Here is a 14,350-nt window from a genome sequence, read left to right on the forward strand (position 1 = left end):
GCTGCCTTGACCTTGTGCAGGTGGCAGGGTCTGCAGTGAGTGGATTAGTGGAACGGCCATGCCATGTCCAAAATCAGCATTTCATAGCTCTCTTCCCCATCCTCTGACTCTTAAATTCTTTCTGACCCCTCTACTGTGGCGTTCCCTGAGCCTTGGTGTGGGGACGATATCAATGTCCCCTTTCGGGCGACTGCTCCTTGACCCACTTATCTTCGTCAGTTTGACCAGCTGAGCCTCTGCATTGCTGCCCACTGCAGAAGGAGGCTTCTCTTGCCAAGGCCGAGGAGAACCATGTGTATAAGCAAATGTTTAGGAAGCATTTTTATGACACATCCATTTAGCAGAACAGCAGTAGCAGTTTCCCTTCTAGGACCTGTGACTCCCAGGCCACAGGCTTTCGGTCAGGTTTGCAGTTATAGGCATTCATTCCCTCCTGGGACGCAGGCTTCAGAGGGAATTCACTTACTTACTCCCACAACCTTCATGCCACTCACGCACCAGCCGGTGACCTAGTTTAGGGCTGTAGAATGTGATGTGTCCAATTCTTTTGTTCTTCACCAACCTTCAGTCGCTGTGGACTCGTTGATTTTATTAATTCATAATTTATTAATTCATAAGTATAATCCAGTATACTTTGGTTCATTTCAATCACTTTTGTCGTGGTCAGGTTGTCACGGGTTTGGCTTTGGAGGCCCCTTCAAGGCCTCTTGTGATACAACGTATTTAAGAGGGCTCGCCTCCATTTAAAACTAGCAATTCTAAGCCCTTCAGCGCCCTTGCAGATTCTATAGGCTTTCTCTTCACGTGGCTTCACCTACCTTTCTTCACTTTCTTACTATGCGTTCAGACTGTCGAGGAAGCCTACTTTGAACACCAACACTGCAGCTCCTTTGCGTGACCTCCATCTCTGTTGACCTTTGCAGGTACCTGTTCGCCCTGCAGGTGAAGCAGGACTTGGCTCAAGGCAGGCTGACGTGTAACGACACCAGCGCGGCTCTCTTGATCTCGCACATCGTACAATGTAAGTTCCTTGCCGTGCCTCTGGGAATCGGGTTGGCATCAGCACAATGGTCTGATTGATGAGTCACAGGAAGAACATCTGTGGTTTTTTTGCTGTTACGATGGATACCCCCGGTAGAGCACATCCTTTGACATTAACTTAGAACCTAGGACTTCCATGTTCTGGCGATATTTGGTTTTTTTTTTTTAAAGGACAAATACAGAGTGTCACCTCAGCGTCTCGCAAAGAGAAGCTTAGGTGGACAGTGGACAAGCTCACCACGTCTGCTTTGTCTCCTTCTTGGATTTGGTGTACATCGCTGGGTGCGAGTCCTTAGTGTTAGGACACAAAGCTCCTGTAGGTGTCACTTAAGTCTCCTACAAAACTTAGAACCTAGCTTCATTGCCCCGATAGTCTCATGTCAGGCTTGCCCAGTCACTAAAATGTTTCCCCAGATCAGTGTGTGTCTTCAGTGCCCTCTGTAGCATTGAAGAATCTGATTCGCCTCCGGCACCTGTGCCCACTGAGGGCCAACAAGAGAATTCCACCCTTGTTTTCGAGGTCAGATCTTTCTGTCGTTGGTGACTGCTATATACTCCCCCCTCACGTGCCGCTGACGTGCTGGAGCACACTGTGATGTGTGTGGTAGAGAGGACCCCTGTGGTGTATGAGCTGCACTTGGGCGTGACTCTGCGTGCGTGAATCAACGGTGTGTACTCAACAGCACACCCCTAGATAGAACCACATGGAGGGAACGGTCGGCCCGTGCAAATGTCTCCTTTTTTCCAGAGTCTGGCCCCAGAGTTCCCTTCAGGGCAGCATGCAGTGACTGCTAATTCTTTGTCCACAGAAACTCTGTAAATCGTGATTATCCTTTCTAGGGACTTTACTTTTTTAAGTTTACGTGTATTTTATGTATATGTTGCATGTGTGTAGGTGCCCATACATGCCAATAGATGGCATAAGACTAGCTGGGTTATATAGGTGGTTGGTGAGCCTCCTGATGTGAGATATGAACTTAGATCCTCTGGAAGAACGAAGAGTGTCCTTAACCACTGAACCATCTCTCCAGCCTCCATTTATTTTTATTTTATGAGTGTTCACCTCCATGCATACACGCACACCATAGACTAGATTACCCACAGAGGTACCAGGGCTGCACAGGGCTCCTTGGAACTGAGTTACAGGTGCTTGCAAGCTGCCGTTCGAGCTCTGGGCACTGAGCCCAGGTCCTCTGCAAGGGCAGTAAGTGCTCTTAACCACCGTGTCATCTCTCCAGCCTGAATAACAGGAATCAGTTGTGCTTTCTCAAGACCAGATAGAAGGAACTGTAGAAAGAAATCAAAGCTTCCATTCAGGCAGCCGATAACAATGTCTGTAGGCCAGGGCAGCCTTCAGCTCTGTGCACTATTCTCTGTGACGGAATGAAAATTCAATCCAGAAAAGGTAGGTAGGAAACACCGTCACCCACTCGTCGTGGCAGAGGAAACCAGTAAGTGAAGTTCATCCAGATGTTGCCCGATGAGTTTACATAGCTTAGTGCAAGACAGGCAGTCTCAGTGTGGCATGGGGCAGCATAGATTCCATGCTTGATGACAGTGGGTGAGTGGACCAGATGTGGCAGACTGCTTTGCATGATTGAACAGAAAGTAGCTCTTCCAGCAGCACACACTTGCTTCCCTGAGCGGCAGGATCATTACACTTCTTTCTGGTAGTTTGTTACACAGGTAATCAGATGCACAGGAAAGGCATGCCTCCCAGGAGTCTGACAGACCTGCACTCAGTGGTGCTCTTAGGCACAATTGGTTGTTCTTTCAAACCTAGGGCCTGATGTGGGCACAGAACAGCAAGTTCATTGCCTAACATGTGTCGAGGTTGCAGAAGAAAGCACATTGTGTTGCCTGTGGGTAAGAAAGAACTGTGCACTTACAGTCTCCCCTGTTATTTCTAGACAATATAAGAAACTGGATAAACGCTTAAGGTAAAATACCACCACCACATTAAATTGTTCACCTTTCCTCCCACTGACATCCCTTCTTTGATAACAATTCAGGTTTTTACACGACTAGCAAGTCCGTGTAAGAGTTTCATCAGTTAACTCCTAGGTATGTTTATACTGAGTCATCGACAATCACCCACGTGTGTAGAATTTACTACTGAGAAGAGAGAGAGAGAGGACTCACTCCCAGTGCCCTGTAGCACACTGGATGGGTGAGCTGGATACCTCAACAGTGGTTGGACAGAATTTGTGTCTCAGAAATGGTGAAGGCTAAGTTTATCGTTCAACAATGACCTGATGGTTTCTGTGGTGATAATTTTTTTTTTTGAGTTTTGATTCTTTAACAAACACAGATATATTAAGAGTACATTTTCATTTTAACTCTGGGCGTAGGATATGGGACTGCTTCAAATTGTCCACAGCAGCTCACTATGATTTGCCTCAGTCTCTAGCAGGAACATGATTTTGTCAGCTGCAGATAGTTTCTGTGATGGTGTGATATTTAGAATTCTGGGGACTTTTCAGAGGATATATAAATGCCAGGACCCTGAGAGGTAAGGTGGGTTATTGGTTGGTTCTTGTTGGTCATGGTTTGTTAAGTAGCCATGCACAAAGTCGTGCAAAAAAACAACAACAAGAAGAAATTAGATCCTGCCAGTGAAGATCAAACTTGCCCCAAGGAACTTGGCACGCCAGTCAGCAGGAAGTAGTCTAACAGCCATGTTGCCCCCATTCAGGGATCTCTTTCCTTCCCCCTCTATCCTGTTTTCTGTTGTATCTAGTTAGAGGGTTGAAAAGGCAGACTAAAGGTGTGGAGAAAGGCAGAGGAAAGAAGAACCCATAAAGTAGCAGGAGAGCTGCTACAATGTCACTATGAATTGCATATTGTATCAAAACACCGTACAGTTCCCTTTTACATGTGTATGGACAACATTAAATCAGAAAAGAAACAAAAGTGTGTGTGTGACTAAAAGACGGATAAGTCTAAAGTTTTCTTCATAACTAGCATGAAGGAGCAGTAGAAGTCACCTTCCACATGGCTCTAATTGTGAATTAAGGTCACATCCCACTCTGAGGTGGTGGCTGAACTCGGTCCCCACCAGCTGTGCTCACCTGATGTTACCAGTCCTTGTTGTACTTGCTGCCCAGGGACTGTAACACATTCTGAACAGTTTATCCTATGTGGCCCATTTTTCTTTGTTTCTTTGTAGCTGAGATTGGGGATTTCGACGAAGCTTTGGACAGAGAACACTTAGCAAAAAATAAGTATGTACCTCAACAGGATGCACTAGAAGACAAAATCGTGGAGTTCCACCACAGCCACATGTGAGTTGTGTAGGGATCCCTCCTGTTCCCCAGCAGCTGTTGTCTGCCTCCTGGCACAGAGAGGTGCATGAGCTCAAGTACACACACCTCCGTGTTATGTGACACAGAAGAAAGGCTGAAGGAAGAAGTTCAGGTTTTCCCCGGGGTGTTGTGGTCCATTCTGAACTCTTAAAAAATGCAGAGACGGTGTTGGGGATTTAGCTCAGTGGTAGAGCGCTTGCCTAGCAAACGCAAGGCCCTGGGTTCAGTCCCCAGCTCCAAAAAAAAGAAAAAGAAAAAAAATGCAGAGACAAGGGGTTGAGATCCTAGCTGTGAGACAGAGTAACCCGAGAACATAGAGGAGAGGGTAAGGCTTGCAGACCATTGGACAGTCGCCCTAACCAAGCCTGGGGAGGTATGTCAAACCAGGCACAGGGTTAAATATAGGTAGACTTCAGAGCTTTTGTGATAGCCCCAGTTTGGAGCCTTTGTTTGGATGGAGAGAACATCCTCAAAGGACACTCAGCGCCTCCCTTCCCTCTGTGGCTCAGAGGCAGGCATTTGCACCTGGCACTAGAAGAAACCCAGTTAGCGTTCTGCTCTCAAGTTCAGCTTACTTTAACTGGCTGAAAACTTGCCTGACACAGAGGTGTTTCACTTTGACGTGACCTAGAGGAAACCAAGATTCTGTGGAGCTGGCTGGGTTGGAGATAGACCTCGAGGTTTTGTGTTACCTGGTAATAGGGCTTTTGTCCTCGATGTGCGGCTCTGGGGTTAACAAGTGGAGGTGGGTGTCATCTGATCGCACAGCCTGTGGCTTGCCTTCAAATGCCTTTTATTTCCCGGGAGAAGCTGCTCAATCTCAAAGTGATAGACATAGGGGGATTCAAATCCCCTGGCCTTTCTCTTCCCTCCTTGCTTTGTCAGTGGACAAACCCCGGCAGAGTCAGATTTCCAGCTCCTGGAGGTGGCCCGTCGACTGGAGATGTATGGAATCCGGTTACACCCTGCCAAGGACAGGGAAGGCACCAAGATCAACCTTGCTGTCGCCAACACTGGAATTCTAGTGTTTCAGGTGTGGGGAACACAGTGCCTTTCCCTTGGGGAGGGAGGGTGGCTCTCCTACCCAGGTTCACGTGGGAGGCCGGGCTAAGACCTCTAGTGGATATCTTCAAGAAAACAAGAAAAGTAACCCCTCCAGGCCTTCAGCTTTCAGGTGTTTTGTCTGTCTTTTTGCTTGTTTCTGCATTCCTCCTTGTCCCGCTCAGAGACTGTACATTAGAGATTTGTTTTGGTTTAATAGATCTTAACAGATTTATAAACTGATGACTCCCAGTATGCCTGTACCGAGAGCAGAGTGTCCAGGAGCGATGACCTCAGATCCCAAGAAAATGCCATCCATACTCAGAGGCCACAATCTTGGCACTTAGTTAAAATTCGATCCTTTTATTTTTTTCCTTTCAAATCAACTTGTGTTGGACCAGCTTATTTCGGACTTTGCTATATCTAACTCTGAAAGCACACGTGCTTTTCAGAAAGAATAACCTTACACGCCCGACCCTTTTGCAGCAAGACAGGCTCTGCCCATGCATTTTAACCTGTGCCATCCTTAAGGGCAGGTGACCCTTGCTCTTCAGTGCGCCCAACCTCCGTCCCTGGCTGTGGGGTGGCTTTATTTGACCAATCAATGTTTTCCCATCCCAGCTTCCTTCAAGTATGATTTGCAGGCCTGCCCATAGTTAAAAAGTGCAGCTTCGTGGGCTCATTTGCATAGATATTTGAATCCTATGAAGCTACCATAGTGAACATTCTTTATTGGTAAAATTCCTTTTCTGTTATGCAAACCCACCCGAGCCACTTAACAGATAGGAGAACGATTCCACGTAGTCTCGGTTTGGTGAACTAAAGTTCCACACAGCACACACTTCTAGGATGACCCAGCCCCACAGTTTCTCTAGATCCCTCACCATGCATACACTCTCAAGCATAGACACACACACACATACACACACACATACACAATCTCAAGTACACACACACACTCTTCAGCATACACGTGCACACACTCTCAAGCACACATACACACACTCAAGCATTCTCTCTATCTATCTATCTATCTATCTATCTATCTATCTATCTATCTATCTATCTCTAGCAAACCCATACACACTTTCTCTCAAGCACACCCACATATTTCTAAGCACACATGCACACAACACATATACACACATACATCACTCTCTCTCTCTCAAGTGCACACACACACATACATCTCTCTCTCTCTCTTTCTCAAGTGCACACACACACACACACACATACATCTCTCTCTCAAGTGCACACACACACACATACATCTCTCTCTTTCTTTCTCAAGTGCAGACACACACACACACACACACACACACACACACAGGGGTTGTAGCAGTTCTTCTCCTACATAGGATCAACTTATGGCACACATTAAATATTACACGCTCACACCCCTAAAAATTGGGGCTTGGGTTTCATACCTGGTGTTAGGAAGGACATTTTGAGGTGCAGGATGATATCTGAGAAGAATCTGCTCTCCACAGTTTCTAACCCCTACAAATAATTCAAATACCTGATTTTAAGGGACAATAAAACCCAATGTTAAGCTATGACCATTAAATTTCCAAACCAGCATTTAAACATTTCTGAAAGTCATAAAGACAGGAAAGAAGTGACACGATTGAATTAATGTGCTTTGTTTGTTTTATATGGTCGAAATATTGAGACTTGCTGGACCATTTAGTTGTTGTGGGATTAATTGTGAAACCCCGTGCCTGATTGTCCCATCCTACCACTCTGGGGGTGATGCACACCATCTCTGTGCACATTTACATGTACGTGTTGTGGTTTCCATTTCTGTAAAATGGAGAAAATAAATCTGTCTCACTGGGCTTTGGGTGCTCTCTGATGGATACCATCCAAAAAGCCCTGAGTTCAATACCTTGCCCTCTGTGAGAGATCGTTCTTATTGGCATGGTGGTTGTCCTGGTCTCATTTTTTTAAATATTTATTTATTTTATATATGTATGTGAGCACACTGTAGCTGTCTTCAGACACTCCAGAAAAGGGCACCAGATCTCATTACAGATGGCTGTGAGCCACCATGTAGTTGCTGGGAATTGAACTCAGGACCTCTGGAAGAGCAGTCAGTGCTATTAACCACTGAGCCATCGCTCCAGCCTGGTTTTTTTTGTTTTTGTTTTGTTTTGTTTTGTTTTTTGTTGTTGGTGGTGGTGGTTTTTTTTTTTTTTTTTTTGGTTCTTTTTTTCGGAGCTGGGGACCGAACCCAGGGCCTTGCGCTTCCTAGGCAAGCGCTCTACCACTGAGCTAAATCCCCAACCCCTCCAGCCTGGTTTTATTTTTATTTATCCTCTTTTTATTACCTTGACCAGTGCCTTTCCTACATGAAGGCAGGTGTGGTCTGAATGCCAAATTCTATAACTGGTGAGAAATAGCGGTGTATGAGTGTCTGGTATCCAGTGAACACAGAGCTTGGGAATCTTCCATCAAAAGCTGCTTCTCAATGATTGACTAACCCTTGGCTCCCCCCACCTGCCGTTCCACGTGCACACAACGCCTGGCTTGGCTCATGGGGTTACTCTCCTTTCTTAGGGCTTCACGAAGATCAATGCTTTTAACTGGGCCAAGGTGCGGAAGCTGAGCTTCAAGCGGAAGCGTTTCCTCATCAAGCTCAGACCTGACGTGAACGTAAGTCACCAAGGACACCGTAAGTGCGGGTCTAGCTGAGCTGTGAATGGGTTGGGTTCAGCAGAGACTTCCCGCAGCTGCCTGTAAAGGTGCTCTGGGAGGATTGTGTAGCCAGAAGCTTGGGAATGCTTTTGCTGTCACTCTGGTTTCTGGGAGGAAGGATAAAAAGGGCACATGGGTGCTTACCTAAGGAGACCATTTCTTTTCCAAATACCTTGAGCTGTGTAATGCCCTCATGTCCAGCCTGAAGCTCCGCCCCGGGACCCTAGCATTCTGCCACATTCCTGGCATTTCCTTACCTGCTTAGATGTAGTCCTGGCTTGCTAGCTCCCACTGCTGCCCTTACACTGGGAGCTCATTCTCGTGGGCTAAATATGACTTCCCAGTACAGAACCCCCGAGAGTGTTGCCTACTTGGGATGGGTTCCAGGAAGAGAATAGGGTCTTCTTCGTCTGCCAAAAGCCACACAGCAGAGGTGGTGCACCCCTGGTGCCTGTCCTATCTGAACCCGAGTCCTTGTCCCACAGGGGTCCCCAGGGCAGTCCGGGCTCACAGTTCAGCTGCAGCATGGACAGAGTGGAAGCAAAGCCCCCAATAAATGACTCTCTGTCGGGGAAATGTAATTATGGCTCCAGAAAGCCAGCCCCAAAATAGTCAGAGCTGCCGGGAATGTTAAGGACTCTGGTGACTTCTGTTTCTGTAACAGGGACACTGAAATTGGAAACACCGAGTAGAAAGTCACCATGTTTCTTCCAGAATCTGAAGGCATAAGTTTGTCAGCTGAGGATCATTAATACTTCTAAGGAGACAGAGGCTGGAAAGCCCCCTGCCTCAGCATTGGGAACGAGCATATCTTGCTCAATCCTTGAATTAACAATCGTGTAACAAGTCACACAATTAACAATTTTATTGAACAAAATTGGTTTCTGTTGGTTTTTTTTTTTTTTTTTTTTTCCTATTTCATCAGACCGATTGTGAGCAGTGCTGGGGGCGGAGGGGAGACAAACGCTGTATTTATTCCTTTTCAGAGCTCGTACCAGGACACCTTGGAGTTCCTGATGGCCGGTCGAGACTTCTGCAAGTCCTTCTGGAAGATATGTGTGGAACACCATGCCTTCTTCAGACTCTTTGAAGAACCCAAGCCAAAGCCAAAGCCAGTTCTCTTCAGCCGAGGGTCGTCCTTCCGGTTTAGGTACTCGTGGGCCTTCCCAAACCCTTCTGCTCTTCATGTGAACATTTTTCTAAGGCTTCCTCCATCACAGCTATTGTGATTCACAGCAGATCAATAAGGCGGTCAGGGTTGTGGCCGATGGAGGTGCTAGCTTGCTTATCCTAGCCAACTCCACCTTGCCTTTCCAGTTCGGTTTGAACCTTCGAGAAACACTTAGCTATCTGCCCATTGAGCTCAGATGCCAGCACAAGTGCTCGGATGGTTTTATTTTATTTTTTTTAATCATTTAAGGTTTTCGAACATGGATACAGTGTGTTTCGATCAAACCCATTCCCCACTCTCTCTCCTCCAACTTCTTCAGTGTACCAGCCACCACTTCTCCTTCTCAACTCTCATAAGCTCTTTTAAGCCCCTTGTGTCCAGGTGGTACCGCCCATATATCCTCAGGTGTAAGATCATCTACTAGAACCTGGACAGCCTGTAAGAGGTTGCACCCTAAGAAAATGGATTTGCTGGGGTGGGGTGTGCATGCCTTTTATCCCAGCAGCACTTGGGAGGCAGAGGCAGACCGATGAGTTGGAGGCCAGCCTGGTCTGCATAGCACAATCCAGAACAGCCAGGGTTATACGGAGAAACCCTGTCTTGATGAAAAGCAAACAGAATGATCAGAGTCATTAAGTAACTCTTCCCTCAATTGATCGCCTGCAATTTCTTGTGTCTGTTTAGTTTTTTTTAAAGATTTATTTGTTTTTTTAAACATTTATTATTTATAAGTACATTGTAGCTGTCTTCAGACACACCAGAAGAGGGCATCGGCTCCCATTTCAGATGGCTGTGAGCCACCATGTGGTTGCAGGGAATTGAACTCAGGACCTCTGGAAGAGCAGTCAGTGCTCTTAACCACTGAGTCATCTCTCCAGCCCCCCCCCCCCCTTTTTTTTTAAGCGTTTATTTTTTAATGGTTCTGGGAACTTGAACTCGGGCACCTTGTCATTCCAGGCAAGTGCTGTTCCACTGAGCCAGCCCCACAGCTGCTCCCACGCAGAAAGGAGTTTATTTATGAAAGCAAAGTGTCTCGTTTATCGTAGGTGTTTTGCATCAGAGACTGGTGCGTACACTGGACCGTCTCGGGTTTACATTATCAGTCATTTTTCAAACAATGCTGACATTCCGCTGCTTAAGGAACACTGGCCTAGGTATACACAGAGAACTGAGTTTTCCCCCTCCTCACAGACTGCACAGACGAGACCACTAGGACTGCGGCTTCACAGCCAACCAAGTGGGTTTATATAATTGGCTCTTTGTTCTGTTACATACAAGGAAAATATCCAGAAATCAAATGGATTGCTTTTCTTGTCACCTGGCCGAGAGGCAAGCGCCCCCACATCACCTCCCTTTCCTTTCGTGGTCTTCCTTTCAGTGGTCGGACTCAGAAGCAAGTTCTTGACTACGTTAAAGAAGGAGGCCACAAGAAAGTGCAGTTTGAAAGGTAAGAGGCTCCTTGGAGCCAGCACCATTCTCTCCGAGCGAGCGGCTTAGACGTCTTTTACCCAGCCTGGGGTGAGTTACGCTCAGCTAGCTGCACAGTCCACCTCAGCAAGTCGGGGTTGGGCGAGAACATTTTAGGACCCAGGCTACTAACTCGAGATAAGATGTCCTGAGGGCACAATGACAGATGGGGGTGGGGGGCTGCTATAGGGAGGAGTGGGCCCAAAGCAGAGATCACAGCACTTCAAAAGCCAGTTCTGGTCCTCAAGGAGTCCCCACACACTTGAAGGTGTGGCTTGCGAATGTTTCTGGTTGGGAGAGAAGCCACAGAATTTGTTGCTGTTGGTGGCAGACGCTTGTGTGTCCAGATGTTTGCCAGGCACCGTACAGGGCCCCTTGCTTCACGCCGGCCCTGCACGGTCAGTGGTTTTTATTTCCTGCTTACACGTGGAGACCCCGAGACTGTAGGGGAGTAGCACAGGGCTCCTGCCTGGAAAGTGGCCCTGGCCCATTAGCTCCAGAGAGAGCCTAGAGCATGTCAGTGCCTCTGGGCCTCCAGCAGCAGAGCCTACTTGGACTCAGATGAAGGACCGAGAGTGAAGTAATGACCTGAGCCCCACCAAGTGCCTCCCCACATTTGTTTTGAACCCCTTTCTGGTGTTCATGAACATGTCCCCCAGCAGACAAACAGGGTCTAGCAGACAGGTACATCCTTACAACTTAGATGCATTTACAACTGCAGGTTGGTCTGCACTGACCTGGAAGTCTGAAGAGTTGAAAAGATCCCAGTCAAAAATGTACATTATACAAGCACAAGGCCCTGGGTTTGGTCCCCAGCTCCGAAAAAAAGAAAAGAAAAAAAAATGTACATTATAAACACTATAAAATGTACATTATAAATACTATATAAAACAGCCTACAAGCTATGTGGATAAGGTAGATGGGGAACAAATAAATTTCATGTTCAGATCAAGCTCCTATCTCCAAGTCATCACATTTATAAGGGCAAGTATTCCAAAACCTAATTACTTATATTCCAAACTCCAGGGTAAAGGGTGCCCAACCTGTATCAGTATTTTTTTTCTTTCTTTCTTTTATTGGATATTTTCTTTACTTACATTTCAAATGTTATCCCCTGTCCCTGTTTCCCCTCCGGAATCCCCTATCTCTTACCCCCTCTCCCTACCTCTATGAGAGTGTTCCCCCACCTACCCACTCCTTCCCATCTCCCTGCCCTGGCATTCCCCTACACTGGGGCATTGAACCTTCACAGGGCCAAGGGCCTCTCCTCCCATTGATGCCCGACAAGGCCATCCTCTGCTGCATATACAGCTGGAGCCGTGGGTCACTCCATGTGTCCTCTTTGGTTGGTGGTTTAGACTCTGGGAGCTCTGGAGGAGTCTGTTGGTTGATATTGTTGTTCTTCCTATGGGATTGAAAGCAGCCCCTTTAGATCCTTCAGTCCTTTTACTAACTCCTCCATTGGGTGCCCCATTTTCAGTCCATGCTGACAGGAGCCTGATATAGCTGTCTCCTGAGAGGCTCTGCCAGAGCCCGACAAATACAGAGGCGGATGCTCTCAGCCAAGCATTGGACTGTCATAGATCTGATCTAGAAAATACTGAAGGAAATATACAAATGGATGTCGTGTTAGCTTGCAGATCAGAGCCTTTGGTGCTCCTCCCTCTTGACTTCCCCTGTAGTCAGCAGGCACTGTTCAGTCATTCTCGGTCCGTCGGCAGCTAGATTCTGAGGAAAACGTAGTGTCTTCCATGCCTGTGTTTGGAAAATATTGTGCATCCGTCACATTGACGATGAAAGCTTTGGGTACCTCCGTGCTTGAAGTCCTGACGTTAGCTGTCTTGTGTGATTCCCCCTCAGAAAACACAGCAAGATCCATTCCACTAGGAGCCTTGTCTCACAGCCCACAGCACCGAATTCGGAAGTGCCAAAACAGGTCGGTGGTGGTCTTGGACAACCCCAGGTCTTTCCTTCACTTCTTGTGAGTTGCCCTTGCCCACTGTACTTTCCAGTCCTGTCTCCTTTCCCTCTGGGATTTGGCACAGGTAGGTCCCTGAGCTGGCTTTGGGCTCTGCCTGGATCCTGCCCACAGCAATCCTCGGGAGACGCTGTCTTATCTTTTAATTCTGAACCTCATGAGTTTGAGGATTAAGCATACACAGCAGTCGGCATCTGCTGCGTAAACTGGCGTAACCTGCTAGAGACCATAAAAGTGTTTCCATTATGTGGTTTCAACACCAGCCATTTACCCATCATGCCACCCTGTCTCTCAATGGCACGCAGAGGCTGTGGCTTCTCTGGGGTCTCTGCCGTCCCATTGACCCTTGTTAGTAAGCTTTTGTGGACTGAAAAGGCCATCTGCTACACGGACACTCTGGAATCCCCACCTGAGATGAAGGTCACGGAAAGCAATGTCAGTTTAACTCATCCCTGGGGACCCAGTTGGAGCACATCTCCACCCCGAAGGAGCCCTACAGATCATGAGTTTCACTCAACCACGGCCTCTGTGTGCCATTCGTTCTAGCTGAGGGGTCATTATAAAGCCAACTTCTTTGCCTCTTCTCCACTCTGTGTATAACCATCTCCCGTTGCTTTTCCTGTTCTCCCTACCCAGTCTCCGCAGAGCGCCAGCCTTACGTTCGGTGAAGGTACCGAGTCTCCCAGTGCCCAGAGCTGCCAACAAGCCAAGGAAACGAAAGTTTGTACCTTGGAGCCTGGACCGCGCCAAAGTCCCGCCCTCTCTAAGAGCCCTTCAGGGAGCAAAGCTGCCGATGGAACCGCTGCTGCGGCACCGCCCGAGGAAGAGGATGAGGAAGAGGGTGGCAAGGATGGCATCCGGCCAAGTAACCCTCAGCCCCCGCAGCCAAGCACAGGTCCAGCATCCCGGGCTGCTGGAGGCAGTAGCAATTCCATTCCCTTCATTGACTGTAGCGATGTAGATAGTGAATACGACCTTCTCAGAGAACCAGGGTCCCAGTCACGGTCCCAGACAAATGACAACTACGAAGGCGATTTGACCAGTGGTGTTTATCTACTGTCCAGGGATGAGAGGCGAGCGGAGAGTAGGCGCAGAGCTTCCCCTCCCTCTACCAAGTCCTCCCGGCCTCCTTCTAGAGAATTCCTTGATGATGATTCAGCAGATATTACCTTTGATCTGAGCGGGAGCCCCGGGCTCCCAAGACATAGCTCCCTGATAGATGAAATGTTCAGGGCCTCCGCTGGCCACAGCCCCCTGGCGACCCCACTGTCCCCCTGCAGCAGAAGCTCCAGTCCAGACATGAGCTGGGACAGAACCGGGTCCCAAGGCTATGTTTCTGAAAATGGACACGACCTTAGGGAAAGGAGTATGGGAGAAGATACCGTCCCAAAGCAGGGCCCTCCGTATGAAAACTGTTCCCCAGCCCTGCAGAGGCCATACTTGAGGAATCTCCCCAGCAGATACAATAAGTCAGAGACAGATCCACTTATCCTTAGCCAGGCAGCCCCCACCCCAGACGCCATGGAGAGGCTTGACGTCCAGGAGGAGGAAGGGTTGGCCGACATGGCCACGCCCCAGGGTACGGTGCTAGCCAATGGGACGCAACCCACAGGCTCCGCCTCAGAGGTCGTCCTCGATCAGGCTGGGTGC

The 14,350-nt window shown here is 48.0% G+C and overlaps 1 protein-coding gene across 5 annotated transcripts in view; it reads left to right on the forward strand.

The window, feature by feature from the left end:
* Nucleotides 1–14,350, forward strand: part of Farp1 (FERM, ARH/RhoGEF and pleckstrin domain protein 1) — a 238,217-nt gene that overhangs the window by 184,664 nt on the left and 39,203 nt on the right. For all 5 annotated transcript variants that reach the window (XM_087585903.1, XM_087585905.1, XM_087585904.1 and 2 more), the window contains 8 exon segments: nt 924–1,021; nt 4,211–4,325; nt 5,232–5,379; nt 7,947–8,042; nt 9,071–9,234; nt 10,634–10,702; nt 12,583–12,658; nt 13,337–13,595. In XM_087585903.1, coding sequence (XP_087442029.1) covers nt 924–1,021; nt 4,211–4,325; nt 5,232–5,379; nt 7,947–8,042; nt 9,071–9,234; nt 10,634–10,702; nt 12,583–12,658; nt 13,337–13,595 — 1,025 coding nt within the window.

This window comes from Rattus norvegicus, chromosome 15, assembly GCF_021556685.1.
Source record: "Rattus norvegicus strain SHRSP/BbbUtx chromosome 15, alternate assembly SHRSP_T2T, whole genome shotgun sequence".
Lineage (NCBI taxonomy): Eukaryota > Metazoa > Chordata > Mammalia > Rodentia > Muridae > Rattus > Rattus norvegicus.